General features: G+C 38.3%; 1 protein-coding gene across 1 annotated transcript in view; it reads right to left on the bottom strand.

Annotated features, from left to right (window-relative positions):
* The window catches only part of LOC106867431 (DNA ligase 1), a 127,942-nt gene that overhangs the window by 33,841 nt on the left and 69,183 nt on the right, over positions 1-24,918 (bottom strand). The window contains exons 9-12 of the mRNA XM_014912306.3: positions 11,525-11,620; positions 7,821-7,877; positions 5,304-5,476; positions 2,550-2,614 (exon numbers count right to left, since the gene is read on the bottom strand). Of these exons, the coding sequence (XP_014767792.1) occupies positions 2,550-2,614; positions 5,304-5,476; positions 7,821-7,877; positions 11,525-11,620 (391 nt within the window). The remainder of the gene's footprint in view (positions 1-2,549; positions 2,615-5,303; positions 5,477-7,820; positions 7,878-11,524; positions 11,621-24,918) is intronic.

The raw sequence follows: 24,918 nt of genomic DNA, 5'->3' as shown, positions 1-24,918 counted from the left end.
CGGTATTTTTTAAAAGACATGAAAATACAGACGACAGATATGGGATGAATGGATGATGACGATGATTATGGTGATGATGGTGGTGACAGTGGTGGTGTTGATGATAATACAGATGACAAAGAGATTGCAGAAGAGGAAGAGGGCTGCTGGAAGAGGATCTGCCTTTTTTTTCTTTCTTTGTCTGTAGTTGTAATATGGATTGGTTTGAGCTACAGATGTAGAGTCTTGTAGCAGACAGTCCTGTCCAATAGTTTCGGATCATCATTCCAGGACCAGATTTCTTCTGATAAGTAAAAAAAAGCTGCTAATCAGGGATAGACTGAGTTTACAGCTTATCATGTTCATCTTCATTTTTCAGTTTCTTCACATTCGGAGGGGATGCAGCTTTAATGTCTCCAGCTGCTAGAGGCCGTTTTATTGTCACTTTGTTGGCAGCAGCAGCAGCAGGACTTTGACCAGCATCTTGTAGCCACCTGACCTGGGTAGCTGGACCAAAATAGCCACAGCTATCTTATGTCTGCTCAATAAACTTTGGTCTAAGGTTAAATCATAAATAAAGAATAGTAGCACCAGGCTATGACAACACCTGAAAGCAACCCAGAATCAAACATTCACATATGTAGTTCTGGTGTCTCACAGCTAGATACTCTTGGCAGAGTAACATGTGGATAAAAAAAATTTTAAAAACCACGCCACCGCCGCCATCATCATCATCATCATTGTTTTAATGTCCACTTCTGCTGTATGCCCACATAAAATTTGTTGTGGCAGATTTTCAACGATCAGATGCCCTTCTTGTCACCAACACTCACCTACTTCCAAGTAAGAAATTATTTCTTCATGGTTAAGCATGATTGGAAATGAAGGACATTGCTTGCATGATGGTAACACTTGCCTACAACTAGCATATGATGCCACAGCACGGAGACAGTTACACACACACACACACACACACACACACACATATTCACCCTCACTTAAACATGGATGTTCTGTTAGAACAAATTATACTGTGGTAAATACAAAGAGAGAAACTCTCATATTGGCTTTAGGTGCAAAATGCACTCTTGTTTATATTGCTAGCAGGGAGATAAATCCCTGCTATCTCCAGAGCTGAGACCAGCAGATCACATGATTTCAACCTTCCTTGGTCTTATCGATGATGGATGCTCAACTGCTATATATCTATATATACACATGAAAAGATTCTTTCAGTCTCCATCTACCAAATTCACTCACAAAGCTTTTAGTTGGCCTAGGGCTACAGAAGATACTTGCCCAAGGTGGTAGGCAGTGAGGCAGATGCTAAACCATTCAGTTGATATGCAAACTTTCTACCACATCGCCATATCTGATGAACATAAAAAACATCAACCATTGCACGCTGGAGAGACACAGCTGCACATGTGATGTGAACTGATGACACATGCTAGGTGAAGAATGCTGTCTGCTGGCTGGGATTCTGTGTCTCACATCACCTGATCAAGCAGATTTGTGATCAGAGACATTCCAACTACAACTACCCCATCTGCTTTTCAGAAAGTATTCCTACCGCTCAGTGGTTACAGTGTCAGGCTCACAATCATGAGGTAGTGAGTTTGATTCCTGGACCAGGCTGCATGTTGTGTTCTTGAGCAAGACACTTTATTTCACATTTCTCCAGTTCACTCAACTGTAAAAATGAGTTGCGACATCACTGGTGCAAAACTGTATTGGCCTTTGCCTTTCCCTTGGATAACATTAGTGGTGTGAACAGGGGAGGTTGGTATGCATGGACAATTGCCGACCTTCTACAAACAACTTTGCCCAGGCTTGTGCCTCAGAGGGGATCTTTCTATGTGCAATGCCATGGTCATTTATGTCTGAAGGGACTCTTTACCTTATTTACCCTTCCTAGAACTACATTATCCAGTACCTCTTTTTTTTTTTATGACAATAAATTGTGAGTTGCTAGAGACCTGACTGCTAGTTCTTGTAAGTCAAGCTACCATGTAGAGGATTTTTTTCATTAGCTTGTGTGCTCACATGGAATTAAACCCTTGGCAGGAGAGGACATGGTAATGTTAGCTGCCAGGATCTGGGTTTCACAAATAAGAGCCGCTTCATTGAAAGGATCTTTATGTTGTGTTGTAAAACCATTCAACCAATGTTAGCATAACAAAACAGAGACTAAAGCTGTGATGGTGGTGGTAGTGGTGGAAGTGGCAGCAATGATGATGATGATGATGATGGTGATAATAATGATAACAATAATGATGATTGTGGTGGTGGTGGTGATGATGATGATAATGATAATGATTATGATGATGTTGATTGTCCAATAAACTTAAGCACGTAAAACTGGCATGGTACCAGTTGTCCAGCTCCTCAAACCAATGTGATTTGGCATAAGACAATGGAAATGGATTTGTAACTGGGTTTGAATTCAAACACAGAATTCACTGAACTACATTGTTGCCCTTAGTTACAACAAGTTAAGTCAGCTCCAGCCACTTGAGAGAACGTTATTTACAACGAAATGAAAAGCAAAACATAAACCTCCATCTCACCTCCGCAACCAGTCCAAGGTCTCCTTTCTCCTGGACGTCATTCTTTATTTTATCCACACTGCGTCCTAAATAAAAGAACAAGAATTAACATAAAAAGTAGCAGATATGAGTAATAATTGAAAGGAGGAGGAGGAGGACAGAGAAAACTACCACTATTACTGCTACAAGTAGAATAACAATGAATACAAAAATGTCCCCATTATTATTAGAAAATAGTCATAATTTTCTACTGAGATAATCCAAGTTAATATACAAGGCTTATAGTGTTTTAGACAATAAACTACTTATAGTGCACAATTTACTATGGTGGTGATGGTGGTGGTGGTGGTCTTTGTTGTCATCATCATCATGATCATGAAATGTCCACTTTTCCCATCTTGCATGAATCAGATGGAGTTTATTTGCAGTAAATTTTCTATGGTCAGACACTGTTCCTGTTGCCAATCCTCAACCCTTTTCAAGCAAAGTAATATTTTCCCAATTGCTAGAGATGCTCTTGCAGAATATTGTTCACAACTATCACATAACATCAAAACAAGGAACCATAAAGATACACACACACACACAAAACAGGCTTCTTTCAGTTTCTATCCACAAAATTCACTTACAAGGCTTTGGTTGGCCCAGGGTTATAGTAGAAGACAATTGCTCAAGGTATTACACCATGGGATTAAACCTAGGACCATATGGTTGGGAAGCAAAATTCTTACTATACAACCATGCTTGCATCAAAAGAGAGAATTGTAAATTAAACTTAATGGTGGTGGGAGGGGGAGGTAGACGAGGGGGAAAGGGCTAGAGGTCCACAACATTTTGCTTGGGGCATGCAGCTGGATGAATCACACCCAGTACTTGTAGTTCTTTATTTATTTATCTATTCATTTTGATTCTACCAAGATGAAAGACAACACTGACTCTAGCAGGATTTGAACACATAATCTAGAGGACAATTTCCTTTCCTGTATCTACAACAGCCTCTACTCTCCTGATCTAGCTGCATATCCACTCCACCACGTTCACCCATCCAATCTGCCTCTCTTCCTCTTCCAGTCAACTTTACTGTTTCTCACCTTCAAGACTTCACGTAAAAGACTTCCACAGTTTTTATTTTCCAGGAATGTCTGTAGTGGGGGTGGTTGCTCTGAGAGTGTAAGTGGCTAGAATAAGACTAGCCTGGGCAAAGTTCAGCAAGCTCCTATGTCTGCTGGCAACAAATGGCCTCTCGCTCAGGATGTAAGGCAGACTGTATGATGCATGTGTGTGAACTGCCATGCTACACAGCAGTGAAACATGGGCCGTGACTGCTGAGGACATGCGTAGGCTTGAAAGAAATGAAACTAGTATGATCTGCTGGATGTGTAATATCTGCGTGCATACATTGACAGAGTGTAAGTGCCCTGAGAGAACATAAGAAGCATAAAATGTGGTGTGCAAGAGAGACAACTGCATTGGTATGGTCAAGTGCTACGTATAGATGAGGATAGTTGTTTGAGGAGGTGCTACTCCCTAACTGTGGAGGGAACCTGTGGAAGAGGTAGACCCAGGAAGACATGGGATGAGGTGGTGAAGCATGACCATTGAACATTGGGCTTCATAGAGGCAGTAACAGGAAACCGAGACTTTTGGAGATATGCTGTGATTGAGAAGACTTGGCGACTAAAGTGAGATCGCAGCCATGCATGTCCGGCCCAGTTAAGAGTATCCCTGATGCGTCGGGCGATATGATATGCTTGAGAAGACCTGTTGAGTCAAGTAAAACCAATATCATAGCTGTGGTCAGTGTCCCTTGACTGGCTCCCATGCCTTGGCATGTAAAAAGCACCATCCAAATGTAGCCGACACCAGTACTCGCTGACTGGCTCCTGTGCCAGTGGCATGTAAAAAGCACAATCCAAACGTAATCGATGCCAAGTCTGCCTGACTGTTTCCTGTGCTGGTGGGACGTAAAAAACACTTACTACATTCTCGGAGTGGTTGGTGCTAGCAAAGGCATCCAACTGTAGAAACATTGCCAGATCAGATTGGAGCCTGGTGCAGCTGCTGGCTCACCAGACCTCAGTGAAACCGTCCAACCCGTGCCAGCATGGAAAACGGACGTTAAATGATGTTGATGATGAAAATCCTTAGGAATTCCTTTCTACCCATGCTTTTCCTACAAACATTCATCTATAAATGCTTAAGCTGAACATCAGCCACATTAATCTCACCAGTGTGGAAGGGCTTGTACTGGTCAATAACACCTGATGCTCCTATACCGCTAATTCATCATCATCATCATCATCTGTTAACGTCTGTTTTCCAAGCTGGCATGGGTTGGACAGTTTGACATGAGCTGGCAGGACCTGGGGCCACACCAAGTTCTATAGTCTGATTTTGGCTTGGTTTCTACAGCTTGATGCCCAGTCTGACAGCAACCACTTCACAGAGTGTACAAGATACAAGGTGCATTACCAGTGTTTTTTTTTTTTTTGTGGCACCAGCACTTTTAATGTGCCGCCAACACTAGTGCTTTTTTATGTGGCAGTAGCACCAGTGGTTTTTACATGGCACCAGCACCAGTGCTTTTAACATGGCACCAGTACCCATGCTTTTAACATGGAACCAACACTGGTGCTTTTTACATGGCACCAGCACCCATGCTTCTAATGTGGCACCAGCACCAGTGCTTTTAACGAGTCACTTGCACCAGTGGTTTTTAAGTGATACAAAAACTAAAAAAAAAAACACTACTTGGAAAATAGAAGCAGAACTTACCTGTGGCTTGTGCTATTGCTTTCATCAAGACCATCTCCCCAATACCAAGTTCAATTCCTTCATAGGCTGGAGCCAATTTGTTCAGACAAAGGTACACACAACAGAGCAGGTCATCAGGTGACAGTAATATTACGGAACGAAAAAAGTTAGACAATATTTCAATCATTTTTAACCTGTGAAAGGAAAAAACAAGCAAAAATAATTATTATGCAAAATTTTTGTAATCCCAATTCAAACTACAAATAAATAATGTCATCAAATGCTATTGCTTAGCAAATGCTATTGCTCAGACTGGAATGGTGATTTAAAAGATTTTTTTCTAATAGGTGCAGATGGGGCCATGAGATAAAGAAATTTACTTCCCAACCACATGGTCTCAGGTTCATTCCTAATGTGCAGAACCTTGGACAAATGTCTTGTATTGTAAGCTCCAGGCCAACCAAAGTCATGTGGGTAGATTTGGTAGATGAAAACTGAAAGAATCCCACTATGTGTGCATGTACCCTTGTCTTGACATCATGTGATGGTTGTAAGCAAACATCATCATCATACAAGTGATGTTGTTTGTTTCCAATGTGCTGTGAAAAACACATCTGGCCATGGAGAAATATTACCTTGCTTGGCAACAGGAGAAGCTGATGAAAGGAAGAGCATCTGGCTGTAAAAAATCTGCATCAATAAACTCTGACTGACCCATGCAAGCATGGAAAAGTGGATGTTAAATAGAGCTACCATATCAAGGAGAATGAACGACGCAAATTAAAACCATGATGACAAGGGTCACCCCACCCCAACTTCCACTTATTTGTGACGTTTTCACAAGGTAAGAGGGAATGCATATGGCCAAATACAAGAGATAACAGAGCAAACAACCAAGAGGTCAGCATATTGTGATCTGTCACTATAACATTTGAGATCTGTAGATCAAAACGCATAACTCTCAAATGTGTAATTAGTATAACAAAAAAAAATAAAAATGAATGGCTTGGCCCTACAAAACCTCTGAATGAAGGATTGATGGTATATCTCAGGATGCTTTTCCTAATGGGAGCTGCACAATTTCCAAGTTACAGAGGCTAATTGAAGTATAAATTCAGCTCTAAGACAGGAAGCCAATACTCAGGAAATGACAGCTTGTAAATAAATGAGTAAACATCTATGTGTAATCAACTTAACTGTATTCAACCTATCTGGCCAGGTGAAAGCAACATGACAAAAGATGAAAATCAATAAGAGGTAAAATCTACATTCATAATATACACCTATAATCGTTATATCATTAATAAATTTCATTCAAATTCATGCAATTGTTATATATTTTTATGTTTTTCACACTCCAGGGTGTCCACAAAGTTTGGGTACATAGGGATTAACACATATTTTAAGAAATTATAATTTCTCACATTTAATTGTTTATGTTATGATTTTATTTACTCCATGTACCCACATGGGAATTAACACATACTTTAAGAAATTATTATTTCTTATATTTAATTGTTTATGTTATGATTTTATTTACTCCATGTACCCAGACTTTGTGGACACCCTGTAGATTAACTGTATTTCATTCATCTTAAGTTTTTAACAGAATTGGCAGACTTATACAGAGAAAGTGCCACAGGAGATTAAGAGTTAAATGTGGTAACTCACTTCACTATTGCATAACAATGCAGATGATATATCTGAGTAACTTGTTTGAGTAAATTATTCCCTAAATTAGAAAAGTTCATTCACAAGATTCAAGTACTGAAACTTTATGAGAATCATTTTCTGATTTGCCTACAGAGTGAAGCACATATGTTTATTAAAAAAGATGATTCTAAAATTTTAAGGGCTAATAAAGTTATGCATGTTCATTGAATTAGTAACCACTCTTCACAACATACACCTATTTTACATACATTTCACATCATTTTGCTTTACCTAACTTTCATATATAGGAGGGAGCCATTCTGAATTTACTGTTGACAGATAGTTGCTGATGTTGGCACTCTGTCGAGGGTTCCGGTTGATCCGATCAACGGAACAGCCTGCTTGTGAAATTAACGTGCAAGTGGCTGAGCACTCCACAGACACGTGTACCCTCAACGTAGTTCTCGGGGATATTCAGCGTGACACAGTGTGACAAGACTGACCCTTTGAATTACAGGCACAACAGAAACACGAAGTAAGGGTGAGAGAAAGTTGTGGTGAAAGAGTACAGCAGGGTTCGCCACCATACCCTGCCAGAGCCTCGTGGAGCTTTAGGTGTTTTCACTCAATAAAAACTCACAACGCCCGGACTGGGAATCAGAACTGCGATCCTATGACCACGAGTCTGCTGCCCTAACCACTGCGCCTCCACGTTGACAGAGAAGTGAGGAAAACAGCCATCGTTATAAATAAAATTCTCAGCTCCAAACTTATTCCATCCTAACTTATTGAGGTAAAAAAAATAATGTAAAAGTACAACAACAATTATAATAATTATAAAAGTAACCAGTCAGTATAGACATATTAATAGAGAAACTTTCTTACCTTGCAGATACACTTTCAATTTCTTCAAATGTTTTTGCCAGAGCCAAATAAGGGACCCTAAAAACGATTAAGAAATTTCGTGAAATTATAATCATTCTGAAGTGGGGGCACGTGGCTTAATAAGATTGTAGTTTTCATTCCTGGACTGAGCAATTCATTGTGTTCCTGAACAACAAACTTCATTTCACATTACTCCAGTCCACTCAGCTTGTACAAATGAGTAATCCTGTAAAAAAACCAGGCTTCTGGCTCTATACTCCTTACAGAGTAACATGGACTAATCATAAGCATTCTGAGAAAAACTGAGAGAACTTGTTGCTTAACCCTTTAGCATTCAAACAGGCTATATCAGGCCCCAAATATTCTGCATGTTTAATGCTCAAGCTAGCCAGATCAGACCTCTTACTCTTACCTAACAATGCCAGTCTAAAAATAAACAATCACATTATATTAATCTTGAAGCTACAAGATAACATAGCATCACTTCAAAACAATATGAATAAATAAACATTACATTTGATAGAGTAATCTGGATGCTAAAGCGTTAAGCTAAAAGATTCAGCTTGATGTATGTAGTCCAAATATATAATGACAAAGGACCTACATTTATATTTGTAGCAAACAACATGACCATGTGGTAAGAAGTTTGCTTCCCAAACACATTCATTTCAAGTTTAGTCCCATGGCAAGCTACCTTAGGTAAGTATCTTCCACTAAAGTTTCAGGCCAAAACAAAGCCTTACAAGCGGATTTGCTTAATGGAACTTTAAGAAACCTTAAATATTGGTGTCATGCAACTAGCAGCCATTACACTCTCAGTGGTTGATGTTAGGAAGGGCATCCAGCTGTAGAAACCGTGCCAAATCAGACTGGAGTCTGGTGCAGCCCCTCAGATTACCAACCCTGGTCAAACCATTCAACCCATGCCAGCATGGACAACATATCTTAAATGATGATGATGATGATGATGATGAACTTATAATACTTTCATGAAATAAACAAAGACAAGGTTGTTATTTTAGTCACAGTGAAGATAAATCAGGTGGCTTTGTTGAATTAATGAGGTTCAGTTGTCTTGGAGATGCTTTTTGCACATAATATAAAATGCAACATTTTTAGAGATATTAACCTGTCAAAATAAATTGATTATACACAATAACATTGAATAAAAAGTGATCTGATGTGGTGCTTTAATACTTCTGTCGACATATTTCCGCTAAAATCCACTGCTTGTGTTTCAATTAATTTTGAAAATAATGACAACTTTAGTAAAATAATTTTGCCTTTATTAAACTGGTATTTGGAAGAAATAGACATAAGATTTTGATGAAAGCTTCTAACTTAGATCACTTTAACCCTTTTGTTGCCATATTGCCAATGAAATATATTATCTTTGTTTAACTTAATTTTGGAAGTATTGAAGAATTTAAATAAAATAACTGTCATTATTAAACAGGTATTTCAAACATAAAGATGGTATTTTGATGGAAGGTTTTAATACTTTAGAGTAAGAAATTTCTATCATAAAACTAGGGATAGGCTTCATGCTAGTTGGTATCGAAAGGGTTAAAACAGGGAATTATCATCATAAATCTAGGGGGTAGTCTCAGGCTAGACAGTATCAAAAGGAGTAAGCTAGCAAAGCAAACAAAACACAAAAAGCCTTGGAGAATGTCAAATATTTGCCAAAGTAAATCATTAATTCTCTCATATTCTATAGTTTCATAATGTTTTTAATGGGTAGCCTATTTCAGAATGTATCAAGGACAATTCTAAGTTCATAAGGAAAACTGCATCTGTACCAAATTCTTCACAGAACTGAGAGAAATGAGGGAATGTAACACAGATTTTAGGACTGTTTCAATTTGAATAGAAAGCAAATGGCTTGATGGCTTCCCTATCTAGGTTGAAATTATGTTGGGCTAACCTTTCAATTCTCAAACTTTGGAGTGGTAACATATCTGAATGAATGTAAGGCAAAAATTAGAATGTGTGATTGAATTAATTGGTACTATGTAGGGAAAAACACATTCAGATATAAACATAATTCTCTCATATTACTATACATGCATCTGCACATGTGTGCATATATGCAGGTGTGTGTATGTGTATATGTAAATGAGTGCACAAGTGTGTTTTTGTGGATGTAATCAAGCATCACTAAAGTAATGTATAAACTGAATCAAACACACACTACACACATTTATGTATGTTATTAAAAATATATTATTCAATTATATAAGTGAATATAGACACATACATAAACATGTCCATATTCAATTGGTTATTTGCAAACACACACACACACACACACACACACACACACACATGCAAAATGTTTCTATAGTTGTAATGCATTTGTATGGCTACAAGAATGTAAGTATCTACATACATGCACATATATACACAATGGGTAGTTTTCAAACATCAACCAAATACACTTCCAAAAGAATCAGACACACAATGTTATTCATACAATAGACATCATTAAATTACAACAGTAAAGAACTGTCAGGTGTTTACGATTTGTAAAGGTCTGTTTGCACACAGATAAATGTTATGGTGAAAAGGAATTGGAAACAATGCAACTATCTTATAGAAAATAAATGAGCTGACTAGTTAGTATAGTTTTGCAATGTGAGTCAACAGATAACCAGAAGCAGATTTGTCTGTGTGAAAACTTTTGAAAACAGGAAGGAAAAGAGGCCAAAAACAAAGTGTTATACAATCGGAACCATAGAAGCCTGAAGATATATTCTTGGTAAGACATCATCAATATCACACAGCATCAACTGAGGAAAACCAGAAAGAGCAATGAGAATGAAAAGCAAGTAATAAATATCATCAGAAGATAAATATTTAGTTGTGAGGAATAATGTACTGAACTCTCACAATCAACCTTCAGTGGAATAACTATCTTGTTAACTGTCTGGTATTTGTGAAATGTAAAGAGAAATTCTGGCGATGATGGTAATGATAAATACTGGCTATGACCAAAATCAAGAACAACTTTGAATATATACTATAAGGTTACCAGTTCAAACAGCTTTTTTTTTTTTAAATCTTTTACATTAGTAACAAATTGCACCTGTAGTCTTTTCAGTCTACCACAGACAGGAGTAGACGGAGGTAGCAAAATACAGATTAATTATTATCATCGTTATCCTCCTCATCATCATTTAATGTCCACCTTTCTATGCTTGCATGGGTCAGAGTTTTATTTGGTAGACATTTATTCCCCAATCATATACATAATGAGTACACATTAACCCTTTAGCATTAAAACTGGCCATATCCAGCCCAAACATTCAATCTATTTTATGTTCAAACCAGCCAGACCTGGCCTTTCACACCTACTCCAGAACTCAGAATTCTAAAAATAAGTAATGTGTGATTAATTCAAAACAATGTGAACAAATAAGCAGAACATTTGACGTTAAAGGGTTAACCTTTTAGCATTAATATCACTCTGTCAAATGTAATGCTTATTTATTCACATTCTTTTGGATTAATCATACTTTATTTCATAGCTTCAAAATTTTGATGATGTGATTATATTTTTAGAATAACATTGTAGAATAGGTGTGAGAGGCTAGATCTGGCTAGTTTTAACATAAAACTGGTACAATATTTAAGCCAGATATGGCCGGTTTAAATGCTAAATGGTTAAGTGATACAATGATACAAGCAATAAGGCTACTTACTTTGCTTTTGGGGCCCAACAGGCTGATTTGATGGGATCATATTTACTGTCAGCTGGATTGTATTTCTTGTCCTCTACAGGTTTCACTTCACCATTGCTGCAAGTGAGAGAATTTTAAAGCTAAATTAGATAAAAGGAATTGAGACATATATTGTTATATTTCAGGACAGACATTTATATATATTTTTTTCTTCCCAAATAAGTACAAGCACTATATATTCGTTCTTCACTTCAGATTTATTATCATTCTTATTTTATTGTTCTTTGTCTGAAAATCTTTTGTCACACATTCTATGACCTCCTCAATGACTCTCCATCCTATGTTTCCTCTCCTGTTGTTTATTCCATTCTGTCTTAAACTAGAGAATGGGCTAAACAGAACAGGAGGAGACACATGCAATGGAGAGTCACTGAAGAGGTCACAGGATATGTGACAAAAGATTTTCAAGCAAAGAACAATAAAATAAGAACAATAATAAATCTGAAATGAAGAAATAATATATAGTGCGAGCACTTATTTGGCAAAAAAAAACAAAAAAAAACAAATGACCATCCCCATCAGGAATCTTGAAAAACATAATAATAGTCAAAATATCAATTGATAGATGTCATCAAAGTTTGTCTTCTAAGAATGGTGAATCAGGTGGTAGGTCTAACACATCACTACCACTGCCACCAGTAATACCATCTGACCTTTCAGTGACTTCTTCAATACAAACATTCAAACTGGGCCTCTGACAAAACCTGTATGTATTTATGCAACCTATTAGAAATGGCAGTCAAATTTTCATAAAACTACACCCTTCCATCTTAAAAACATATGAACACATTGGATAATGTGGGCCTAGAAGCACTCTTTGAGAGTAAAATAAGATGATCATGTCTGGAACACCTTTGATCACAGGTCAACTCAATGAGGGCTGACCTGGGGTTAAATGACAACTAGGCCACCTTTAATGTGTTAATAACATATTGATTTCGAATTTGGCACAAAGCTAGCAAATTTGGGGAAGGGTATAAGTTGAATAAGAGATTTCCCAGCAGTAGCCTACAACCAAGATATGACAGGGACTTGAATCTATGGCTATGCTTTAAGAAAAGCTATGTAGCTTTACAGTCCTGCTTATTGTTTACATAATTAATTTTATCAGGTAGTTCAGTGGTACAACTAACAAAAAGGGTTACAAGTTCAATGCAGTGGGACTGAACCAGAAAACATGTGGTTGGGAATTGAACTTCTTAACCACACAGCCATGCCTGGTTATATATCCCCACAAAAAAAGGTATGTATAATTGATATGTAATTATATCTCCTGACAACAGAAACAAGCCATGTGCCTGATAAGAATATTATTTTTACAAAAATAGATAAATTTATGTCATTCTAAAACATCCAAAATAATAAAAACCAAATTATGGCACCATACAGAACACTATACAGAATATTCTTCCAATAAACAATGACAAAACAATGATTCATCAAACATTAATGAGTACTGTAAACCTAACATTAAACACTCATCATTGGACCATGGAATATTATTTTTAATAAAATTACTCTTAATACAGTTAGAGATTTAATCTTAAGGAAATAGAAATAAAAGAATTTTAAAGCAGCAAAACCATACACACAAAATATAAAAGGAAAATCAAAAGGTTTTTCGAATATTACAATTTTGAATCATTCAGCTAAATTATTATATCACATTTGATCTCTCTCTCTCTCTCTCTCCCTTTCTTTTGTTTTTTCTTTACAAGAATGAATGCCCCACCAGCCTTACCAACAACAACAAAAAAAGGACATATTACATGCTTTGAAATTGAATGATTTTAATATATATGGAGGTAAAAATGATTATGGAAAATACAAATGATGAAAGAAAGGAAAAAAATGTATTCAAAATGATGCAAATGTACAGACAGAATGCATGTAATACATATGCAGACAAGCCAATGTGCATTCTCACTAAGGCATCTGGTGAAAATAAATAAATAAAAACTTAACCGACTCTATCAATTGTATTATATTTTTCTTGCTCTGTTTTTCTTTTTAAAAACTAACTGAATAAAAAATTCTATGAGCCTTAATAACTGCTGACGTAGGCTTGATGGAATTGGTGAAAAACCAAAAGAAAATAACTGACTTTTGAGTCATGCGTTTAGTATCGACGGTCAGTTGAAATGAGAATCTGTTTCGCAATAACATATCAAGAAATACAGACAAACACAGAGAGGAGTATATAAAATAATAATGGTTTTGCACACTGGCATGAAATCAAACGTTTATAGAGATGGGACAGAGTAAAGTTGGGTAGAGCCAATTGAAATGATTTCCAATATGCAAAAGGAATATAATATTTGTTGTTGCTTAACCACAGGGCAGGCCTGATAAAGCAGGCCTATGTTTTACCCTTTTTTTTTCACCATATTTCTCTCAAACTACACAGCTTTTGTTTCAATTAATTTTCAAAAATAATGAAGAATTTAATAAATTAACTTTGTCATTATTAAGTAGATGTTTGAGACAAATAACAAAATTTTGACAGAAGGTTTTAATTTAGGTCACTTTAACCCTTTAGCATTTAAGGTGACCATATCCAACCAAAATATTTTACCTGTTTTATGTTCAAACTGGCTAGATCCAGCCTCTCACACCAATCCTACAATATCATTCTAAAAATTAACAGTTACCTCATCAAAATCTCAAAGCTACAAATTGATGCATGATTAATTGAAAATGTAAATAACAGAATCATGTGAATGCTAAAGGGTTAAAATATGAAGTTGGTATCATAGAACCAGGGATAATTCCAGGGAATTTGATATCAAAAGGGTTAAAGACATTTTTGTCATGACCATCCCTTCTTATTCTTAAGGACAGGGGATCTAGAACTACGTTATGCAATGTGTCTTTCATTTTCCATGATGAAGCATCACTTTCCAACGTTGGGCTTCACAGAGGCAATGACGAAAGACTGAGACCTCTGGAGAGATGCTGTGATTGAGAAGACCCGGCAAATAAAGTGAGTTCACGGCTGTATCCTACACCAGTTTCACATAACCAGCCCCAGCCCATTCAAAAGTACCTTGGATTGTAGGGCAACATGCTGTGCTTGAGGAGATCTATTGAGTCAAGTACATCAACATCAAAATGAAAATCAAATGGAAATTGTAGTTGTGATCCCTGTGCCAGTGGCATGTAAAAAGCACCATCCAAACATGGCCAATGCTGGCTTCCGTGCTGGTGGCACATAAAAAGCACCAATCATTCGTGGGCATTGCCAGCCTCCTCTGGCCCCTGTGCTGGTGGCACGTAAAAAGCACCCACTACACTCATGGAGTGGTTGGCATGAAGAAGGGCACCCAGCTGTAGAAACACTGCCAGATCAGACTGGAGCCTGGTGCAGCCTTCTGGCCTCCCAGACCCCATCCAACCCATGCTAGCATGGAAAACGGACATTAAACAATGATGATGATGAGTAGAGATTTGACTACTATCTCTAGTAAGTCAAGCAACCATATAGAGCATCTCCACCACACACATTTCACTTGACTGATATATACTTAACTGACTGCAGAAGGATGAAAAAAAAAAAGAACTTCAATGGAATTAGAACTCAAATATACAGAGACAACATTAATTACCTCAAGGCATTTCTTTTGTCTTGTTCACCATCACCCTACCAAACGGTGACAATGATTTTTCAATTTAAAGTAGAAGAACAGGAGTTAAATAATTATTAGAAGCAGCAGCAGCAGCAGCAATAGCAGCATCAACATCATCATCATCGTCATCAACAGCAATGCTGCAGCTACTATATTGTTGTGATGACCATCATCACCACCACCACCACTATTATCATCATCATCATCACTAATTGCTTTATAACATCAACTTGGATTTAGAAAGACAGGAACAGAGATCAACAAAAACATCGAAGCGATCTTCAGTTGTGTGCACAACAAGCACACTGCCATGAAGAGTTTCAATGCCAAGATGTTACAAGCAAATCTGGAGAGAGAGCTGACATGCTGTTTCCTCTCAGTCTCTCACTCTATTTCACACTCATACTCATACATTTTCTTCTATCACCCTCTTAGTAACAACTCTTTTTTTTTTTCAATTCAATCGCTTACATTTGCCTGGAAACAATAGAAGTAAAATAAAGTCGAGAGAACTCGACAATCTTTTTCTTTCTCTCTTTCTCTGGTGCCATAACAATATACACTCAGTAGACTTTATCAAGTGGTTGGTGTGAGGCAGGGCATCCAGTTATAGATGCTATACCAGAATTAAATGCATGAAGGAGATGTAGAGTTCCAATTCATGTTTAGAACTAACTTTAAATAAGAGCTAACTCTAAATAAGAACACACATCCAAGCAGGGAAAGTAAACATGATACTACATATGTATGTGTGTAAAGTAAAGAAAAGGATCCCCTTCAGTCATGAATGGCCATGGGATTGCCCGTAGAAAGTTCCCCTCCAAGGCACAAGTCCAGGCAAGGTTGTTTATGGAAGACCAGCAGTCACTCCTCTCCATGCCACCAATGTTATCCAAAGGAAAGGCAAAAGCTTGGCACCAGTGACATCGTAACTCATTTCTACAGCTGAGTGAACTGAAGCAATGTGAAGTAAAGTGTATTGCTCAAGAGCACAACACAGCCAAGGCTGGGAATCAAACTCACTACCTTGTGATTGTGAGCTTGATACTCTAACCACTGAGCCATCATCATCATCATCATCATCGTTTAACGTCCGCTTTCCATGCTAGCATGGGTTGGACGATTTGACTGAGGACTGGTGAAACCGGATGGCAACACCAGGCTCCAGTCTGATTTGGCAGAGTTTCTACAGCTGGATGCCCTTCCTAACGCCAATGTGTGTATATATGTATATAACATGTATGTATATATATATATATATATGTGTGTGTGTGTGTGTGTGTGTGTGTGTGTGTGTGTGAGAGAGGGGGGGAACAGAGAGAGCTTTCAATTGTGTCTATAAGTGTGTGTAGTTGGGTGTAATACTGTCTGAATGCTAGGGAACTGGCAATGTGCATGAAACTGAGGAGTGACAGAGTGAATTATAAATTGGTACTTGATATAAACTCTACACCATACATTGAGTACTCCTCTTTTTTTTTTCTGAAAATTATGTTAAGGGTCTGTGGAATAGTCAGCCACTTACATTTACACATCAATTCAAGAGCAGGTAATTCAGTCGATCGAACAATTGAATCCTCATTGTTGAATGATGGAAATCCTCCACCACTATATATATATATATATATATATATATATATATATATATATATGACATTTAAATAAAACACTAGTTGATATTCAGCAGAAGCAACAGAGTGACTCAAGGGCTGAGAGTTTTGTGTGTTCGCACTTAAGCTAGTTACACCAATTATATATCATTTAACTGAGTTGCTAGTCCATTATAGCTATTAACATAAATACACCTGTAGGATGTATATATGTATGTGTGTGTGGGTGTGCGATACATGGAGTTCTTTTAAAAGAACAATATTTAAATGAGAAGTGAAATTACTTAACTCTTCAATGCGAAAACTAAAGCAGAAATCTCGATTTAATTAGGATACACAGTGTTTTAACGTGTATAAGGAACTCTCGTGTATAAAGAACCCCCTAATTTTGGGGGCTTACAATTTGGGAAAAAGGTTTTGTAAGGGATTTAATAATATCCATGCATTTTTAACCTAATTTTTGGCACAAAAAAAGGGGTTCCTTATACACGTTAAAATACCCTAATAACATTTTAAAGCTGTAAAAGCTGAGTTCCTTTCTTTCGAAATTCGCAATGAACTAATTGTTGAGAGAGAGAGGGAGAGAGAGAGAGAGAGAGAGAGAGAGAGAGGGAGGGAGAGAGAGAGAGAGAGAGGGAGGGAGAGAGAGAGAGGGAGGGAGAGAGAGGGAGGGAGAGAGAGAGAGAGAGAGAGAAAGAGAGAGAGAGAGAAAGAGAGAGAGAGAGAAAGAGAGAGAGAGAGAAAGAGAGAGAGAGATAGAGAGAGAATGAAGAAAATAATTAGGATTAAAGTCTTTTGTTGCAATGAATCACAAAGAATTGAGTATCAAAACATCTTTGGTGACAGAATTTGCATGTGCATGTGTGCGTGCATGTTTGCAAGTGCTGTGAGGTTGAGGATTGGTAAAGACAGTAGATAGCATTAACCAGCTAAAATTTTCCAGAAACACAATTAAAGAGCAATGAGGGAAAATCAGATTATGGCAGATGGAACGGAATTATAGGAAATTAAAGAAAACAGGAAGGATAAAAAAATTTTTAAATATCCCCCCCCCCCCACCTCTTCACTCTTTATACCAAAAATCTTTCGTGATAACAGAAAAACTGGTTCATTGCATAAGAGAAACAAATCCAACATTCTGTTTCTCTTTATATCTCAGATGTTTTTTCCCCGCCACCCACTTCATAATTAAAATATGTTGCATTCTGTTGTGTGCATCCATTCCTTTTCATACATGCACAACATGCTAAATGCACTACGTAAAACACGAACATGATAAATGGTACAATATTTTTTACATGAAAATTTGAAGCAGAAGTCTTATCTATCATGTAAATTATTTGACAGCCTAAGAATAAAAATGATTTAAGATTGTTTCTTGGCCTTGTCCAAATCACAGTAGTCTGATTTGTTTAGATGTTTAACAACCAGTAGAGGGTGTAATGGCTGGTACAACTGCTGCATCTTGTTATATATAATTCTTACTCAGTTTATCTAATTAGAAAACAGACACCAAATATCATAATTATCAGTGTATTAATGTGTAAATCATGTTGTCTTTTTATCTTTTACCTTTTACATGTTTCATTTCTGTAATTTTCAGTCTTGCCCGCATACATTTTGGTATTTCGCTGAATTTCGTTTTGAGAACAATTAGGTCTTAGTAGACACAACATGTCTATTTCTAGCACATTAATGTCCACTTTAGTGGTCAACGTTATATTGCGACCATGAATCAAACCCAGTACGTATATTCTTTTAAGCCTGGTACTTTGCCATGCAACTCACAAGATTACAAACCCCAAGGGGTCTAACTTTATGGTAGGAAAAGACCAAAGAAGACATGAGAAGAAATGAAGAAAATCTGATCTCAAAATGCTGACTCTCACAAAAGGAGATGACAAAGGAACTTAACAAGTGGCAAAATGCTGTGTTGGAGAGAATTCTTCTGATTCAAGGCTTCTCAAATTAGTCCATATAGACTCTGGTTAGTGATTAATATTTTGGCAGGAGTGAACGAAAGTTTAGTAGTACTTATTCTATTGCTCTGTTACAGGGACATAAACACACTAGTTATCAAGTGGTGGTGGACTATATGATACACCAGCCTATAGCTTTTACTTCCAACAACTCAAATATAATAGAAATAGTCAGTAACAGCCATCTTCTCTAACACTTTAGGTCTCTCTCCTTTCCCAATAATCATCAGTATAACGTCCATAAAGCTGGAACTATCTGAGACTTACTCTCATATGTCAACCACTAAAAAAAAAAAATCGCTGTTCGCAAGAAATTTGAACACTGGAAAACACTTGACCCTGTCTAGCATGCACATTTATATACTGCTTGCCTATGGGCTCCATTTTGCTTACTTCCCTTGGATGGAGAGAAATATACAGCTATGAAGGTGAGGTCCCTGCTTCCCAGCCACATTGTTCCGGGTTCAGCCACACTGCATGGCACCTTGGGTAAGTGTTTTCTACTACAGTCTCAGGCTGATCAAAACCTTGTAAGCAGATTTGGTAAATATAAAGTGAAAGAAGCCCATCATGTGTGTGTGTATGTGTGTGTGTTTATCTTGGCATCAGGCAATAGTTGTAAGCGTCACAATCACATGAAGGGTATCGTTCATTTTTAATCTTCCATTAAAACATATCCAACCATTCAGAAATATCAGGTTACTTAGAAACAGTTGGGAGTTGGAGACAGGAAAGTCATACAGCCATGGAAAATCTGCCTCAACAAATCCCATCTAGCTGTTGCAAGCATGGAAAAGTCAACAATAAGACAGTGATGATATAATTGTGCACTGGGTTTGATCCACTGTGTAGTGTCTTGAACACACATTTTTTACTATAGCCACCAGATGACCAATGACTTGTGAAATTTAGTACAAAGAAACTATAGAGAAGAGAAAAGGGATATCAAGTTACATTCCTTCATAAAAAAACAGAAGCCTGGCCTTTCAATATATACCAAATCCAAACAAGTCTTAGGGACAGTACAATCAACCAAAAACCCCTTCAAGTGTTTTTAGTACTAACATAGGTCTGGTCACATGACTGAAACTTGTCACATGACTGAAAAGAGTACATAACAATTGCTTCAATCAGAGATAAGAGGTCTGAAAGTTTGATAGAAGGGTGTGAACTAATTAAATTTGTTGGCTGGTACTTTATTTTATCAACCACAAGGGATAAAATGCAAAGTTGACTTTAGTTGGATCTGAAGTGAGAAACTAAACAGTTGCAGGAAGTACAACAGAGCTTATTAGCCTGAAACTTTTAATGATTCTTCTTATGCTGATGTTGATGGTCCTTTTTTGCTATAGGCCTTTAGGGAAGGAGATAGTCAATTACAATGACCCCATTGCTCAACTGGTACTTATTTTATCAGCCCCAAAATGGTGAAAGGTGAAGTCAACCTCAGTGAAATTTGAACTCAGAACACAAAGATGAACAAAATGCGTAGCAGCATTTTGTCCAATATGCTAATGATTCTGCCAGCTCACTACATTAATAATAATAATAATAATAATAATAATAATAATAATAATGATGTGAATATATCATTACCATTATTTTTCATGTCCACCTATATTCGCATGGATCAGACGAGAGCTTCTTAAACTTTTTTATTTGATAACCCTCTTGATAACAAAGATTATGTACTCACCCTCAAATGAATTAATTGAAATTTAAATTTCAAAACATGACTAATTCACTAGTGTTCAATGCAATTTCCATGAGAAAAGACTCGATAAACTACAAATACAAACACAATTTTAATGCTTAAACTGTCTTAATGGGAGGGATATGTTTGGTGGGCATGGTTAAGATCACAAATATTAGGTTGCAGGTTGTGAGTTTGAACCACAAATCACTATATTCTATGTTCAAAGTGCTTCTCAGTTTGTTTGGTTAACAATCATCATCATCAGCAGTAACAACAATACCTGAACATTATTATCTCAAGTCCGAGGGCTCATTGGGGTGGCTACCCATTTTCCATGGAATGTAAGTGACCAAAATGAAAGCATTAACCTTGAACAAGATGTTGGTTCATTGTAGGGATACCATTTATAGCTGAGTAGACTGGAGCAACATGAAATGAAGTGCTTTGCTCAAGAACGCAACACGCTGCCTGATCTGGGAATGGAAAACACGATCCTGCAATTTTGGATGCACCACCCCAACCATAGGCCATGGACATCATCATCATCATCATCATCGTTTAACGTCCGCTTTCCATGCTAGCATGGGTTGGACGATTTGACTGAGGACTGGTGAAACCGGATGGCAACACCAGGCTCCAGTCTGATTTGGCAGAGTTTCTACAGCTGGATGCCCTTCCTAACGCCAACCACTCAGAGAGTGTAGTGGGTGCTTTTACGTGTCACCCGCACGAAAACGGCCACGCTCGAAATGGTGTCTTTTATGTGCCACCCGCACAAGCCAGTCCAGGGGCACTGGCAACGATCTCGCTCGAAAATCCTACAGGAGCCAGTCAGGCGGTACTGGCAACGGCCACGCTCAAAATGGTGCATCTCATGTGCCACCCGCACAAGAACCAGTCCAGGGGCACTGGCAACGATCTTACTTGGCTTGCCGGGTCTTCTCACGCACAGCCCATTTCCAAAGGTCTCGGTCCGTAGTCATCGCCTCGGTGAGGCCCAATGTACGAAGGTCTTGCCTCACCACCTCAGCCCAGGTCTTCCTGGGCCTACCTCTTCCACGGGTTCCCTCAACTGTTAGGGTGTGGCACTTTTTCACGCAGCTATCCTCCTCCATTCTCACCACATGTCCATACCAGCGCAATCGTCTCTCTTGCACGCCACAACTGATGCTTCTAATGTTCAGCTTTTCTCTCAAGATACTTACACTCTGACGGGTATTCACATTGACATTACACATCCAACGGAGCATACTGGCTTCATTCCTTGCGAGCTTACGTATGTCCTCAGCAGTTACAGCCCATGTTTCACTGCCATGTAGCATGGTTGTTCGTACGCATGCGTCATACAGTCTGCCTTTTACTCTGAGTGAGAGTCCCTTTGTCGCCAGCAGGGGTAAGAGCTCTCTAAACTTTGCCCAGGCTATTCTTATTCTAGCAGCTACACTTTCAGCGCACCCACCCCCACTACTAACTTGGTCGCCCAGATAGCGGAAGCTATCGACTACCTCTAGTTTTTCACCCTGGAATGAGATAGAAGTTGTTTCCTGTTTGTTTGCAGTCTTTATTGCACCTGAACATCTGCCACAAACAAAAACTAACTTGCTAGTTAACCTGCCTTTGATGTTGCTGCACCTCTTATGTGTCCATAGCTTGCACCGGGTACATCTTATAGAGTTACTACCTACTCCTTTTCTACATACTGAGCAGGGCCATCTACCTGAAGGGGTTTGTGTTTTATCTACCTTCCTACTTATTAGGATTTTGGTTTTAGCTAGGTTGACTCTAAGGCCCTTCAATTCTAGACCTTGCTTCCACACCTGAAACTTCTCCTCTAGTTCTGATAGTGACTCCGCAATTAGGGCAAGGTCATCAGCATAGAGGAGCTCCCAGGGGCAACCTGTCTTGAACTCCTCTGTGATTGCCTGGAGGACTATGGTAAATAATAGGGGGCTGAGGACGGAACCTTGGTGGACCCCTACCTCTACCCGGAATTCATTGCTGTACTCATTTCCAACCCTCACCTTACTGGCCGCATCTCTGTACATGGCTCGCACAGCTCTCACTAGCCATTCTTCTATCCCAAGTTTCCTCATTGACCACCAGATAAGGGATCGGGGGACCCTGTCAAAGGCTTTCTCCATGTCAACGAAAGCCAGGTACAGAGGTTTATCCTTGGCTAGGTATTTCTCTTGCAACTGTCTCACTAGAAATAAGGCATCAGTAGTGCTTTTACCTGGCACGAACCCAAACTGCATCTCATCTAAATTGATTCGCTCCCTAATTAGTTGGGCTATGACCCTCTCTGTAACTTTCATAACCTGATCTAACAGCTTGATGCCTCTGTAATTATTTGTATCTAAAGCGTCCCCTTTACCTTTGTAGCAGTTGACTATGATGCTGCTACACCAGTCATAGGGTATGACTCCTTCGTGTATCACCTGGTTCGTAATACGGGTGACTAGGCTATAGCCAACACTGCCAGATATTTTGAGCATCTCTGCAGTGATTCCTGATGGGCCGGGGGCTTTCCCGGTCTTCATACTCTTAATTGCTTTATCTACCCTGGTACTATCAACTCGGATAGCTGGTCCCTCTATTGGGTCGACATAAGGCAGGCTCTCTTTCTCCCATTCATTCTCTTTATTAAGCAATCTATCGTAGTGGCATCTCCAGACCTCTTTCTTTGCATCCTCATTTAATGCAAGCGTACCATCATCCATGCGAACACATTTCTCTCCTACAACATCACTATTCTCTCTCCTACACTGTCTTGCAACCCGAAATACCTCGAGTTAGTAAATAATGCACATGGCTAAATCCAGGTTCCACTATACATGAATGTAAAAAAAACCCAGTTAAATGGGCTTAACAGTTGCACAAAGCTTGGGATATTCTGCTTGAAAAATTCCCCACCAACCTCCCTCTGTGAAGCCCTGAACTTTTATTCTCCCCTGCCAAAATGTTAATCAAAGACCAGAGTCTATATGAACTAGTTTGAGAACCCTTGACTTAGATGAATTCTCTTCAACACAGCATCTTAACACTTGTTGAGTTCCTTTATCATCTCCCTTTGTGAGAATTGGCATTCTGAGATCAGGTTACAACATAGAGTTACACCCTTAGGGGTTTGTAGTCTTGCAAGCTGCATGGCAAACTCACTAATGCTGGGGGCACAAAAAAAGCACTCAGCATATGTTATAAAGTGGTTAGCATTAGGAAGAACATCCAGCCATAGTAAACATGTCAAAGCAGACTGAAGCACAATGCAGTCCTTAGACTCATCAGATCCTATCAAACTGTCCAGGACATGCCAGCATGGAACATGGACAATAAATGATGATGGTGGTGGTGGTGACAACATGTTACATGTCCATACCAATGCACTCTTCTCTCTTCTGCACCACATCTGATACTTCTTGTATCTAATTCATCTCTCAACTCATCTACACCTTATCATTTAAGCATCAAGCAAAGCATGCTCACTTCATTTCGTTCAAGCCTTCAAACATTCTCTATGTTGAATCATTTATTCATTCATTTGGTTTATTCATTCATTGTGCCTTGGAGCACTTGAGGCGACAGCAAGATCATTCCACCTTCTAACACTGAAAGCATCCTTAACAGCTTGTTCCATTGTTAACCCTCTGTTTTTAAGATCTTTTTGTTATTGTTCTCCGCCACACTTCCTTTTGTTGGTCACATCTTCTTTTACTTTGTAGAACCCATTGCAAAGCGATCCTGACAATTGAGCTCGGTTTATAGTGATAAACTCTACCTAGCCATTTCCATCTCCTTGCTTCAATAGTTTCTCTTATTGGTTTCATGTTAGCCTTGGTGTGTAGTTGGCTAGTTTTGATCATATTCGGCCAATAGACTTTCAAAAGTTTTCATAAACATTTATTTTGAAACACCTCCAATTTCTTTTCAATACTTTTTCCAACATTTGGATCCATAGAGGAGGACGCTACATTGAATGCCCATAGCTTATTACTTTGCAGCATCACAGTTCATATACAAGCATCATACAATCTACTTTTCATTCAAAAAGAAAAGTCACATTATGATCTGCCAAAGGTAATAATTTCCCTTCTCTTTTCCCACCCAGTTCTTAGTCTGGCTGCTATGCTTTCAGTACAACCTTCACTCAATTAATTATGTTACCTCAGTAACAAAAGCTTTCAAGTACTTGTACAGAGCCTTCTGAGCACTGGAAAGAATTTATTTTACTAATGCTCTGACTACAAACTACTGCTGTACATCTACCACATACAAAGTCTTTTTACTGTCAACCAACCCATAATCCCAGTACATGTCATGTGTATCCATAGTTCACATTTGAATAACCACATGGAATACACACAAACTCCATTTCTGTATAGTGAGCTCAGTCATTTGCCTGGCAAAAACAGAAATCCTGTCTTTTCTCCAACTCAGTAAAACTTTG

The sequence above is a fragment of the Octopus bimaculoides genome, chromosome 1 (assembly GCF_046866305.1).
Source record: "Octopus bimaculoides isolate indiv1 chromosome 1, ASM4686630v1, whole genome shotgun sequence".
Classification (NCBI taxonomy): Eukaryota; Metazoa; Mollusca; class Cephalopoda; order Octopoda; family Octopodidae; genus Octopus; species Octopus bimaculoides.
This window is presented reverse-complemented; position numbering and strand designations above follow the sequence as displayed.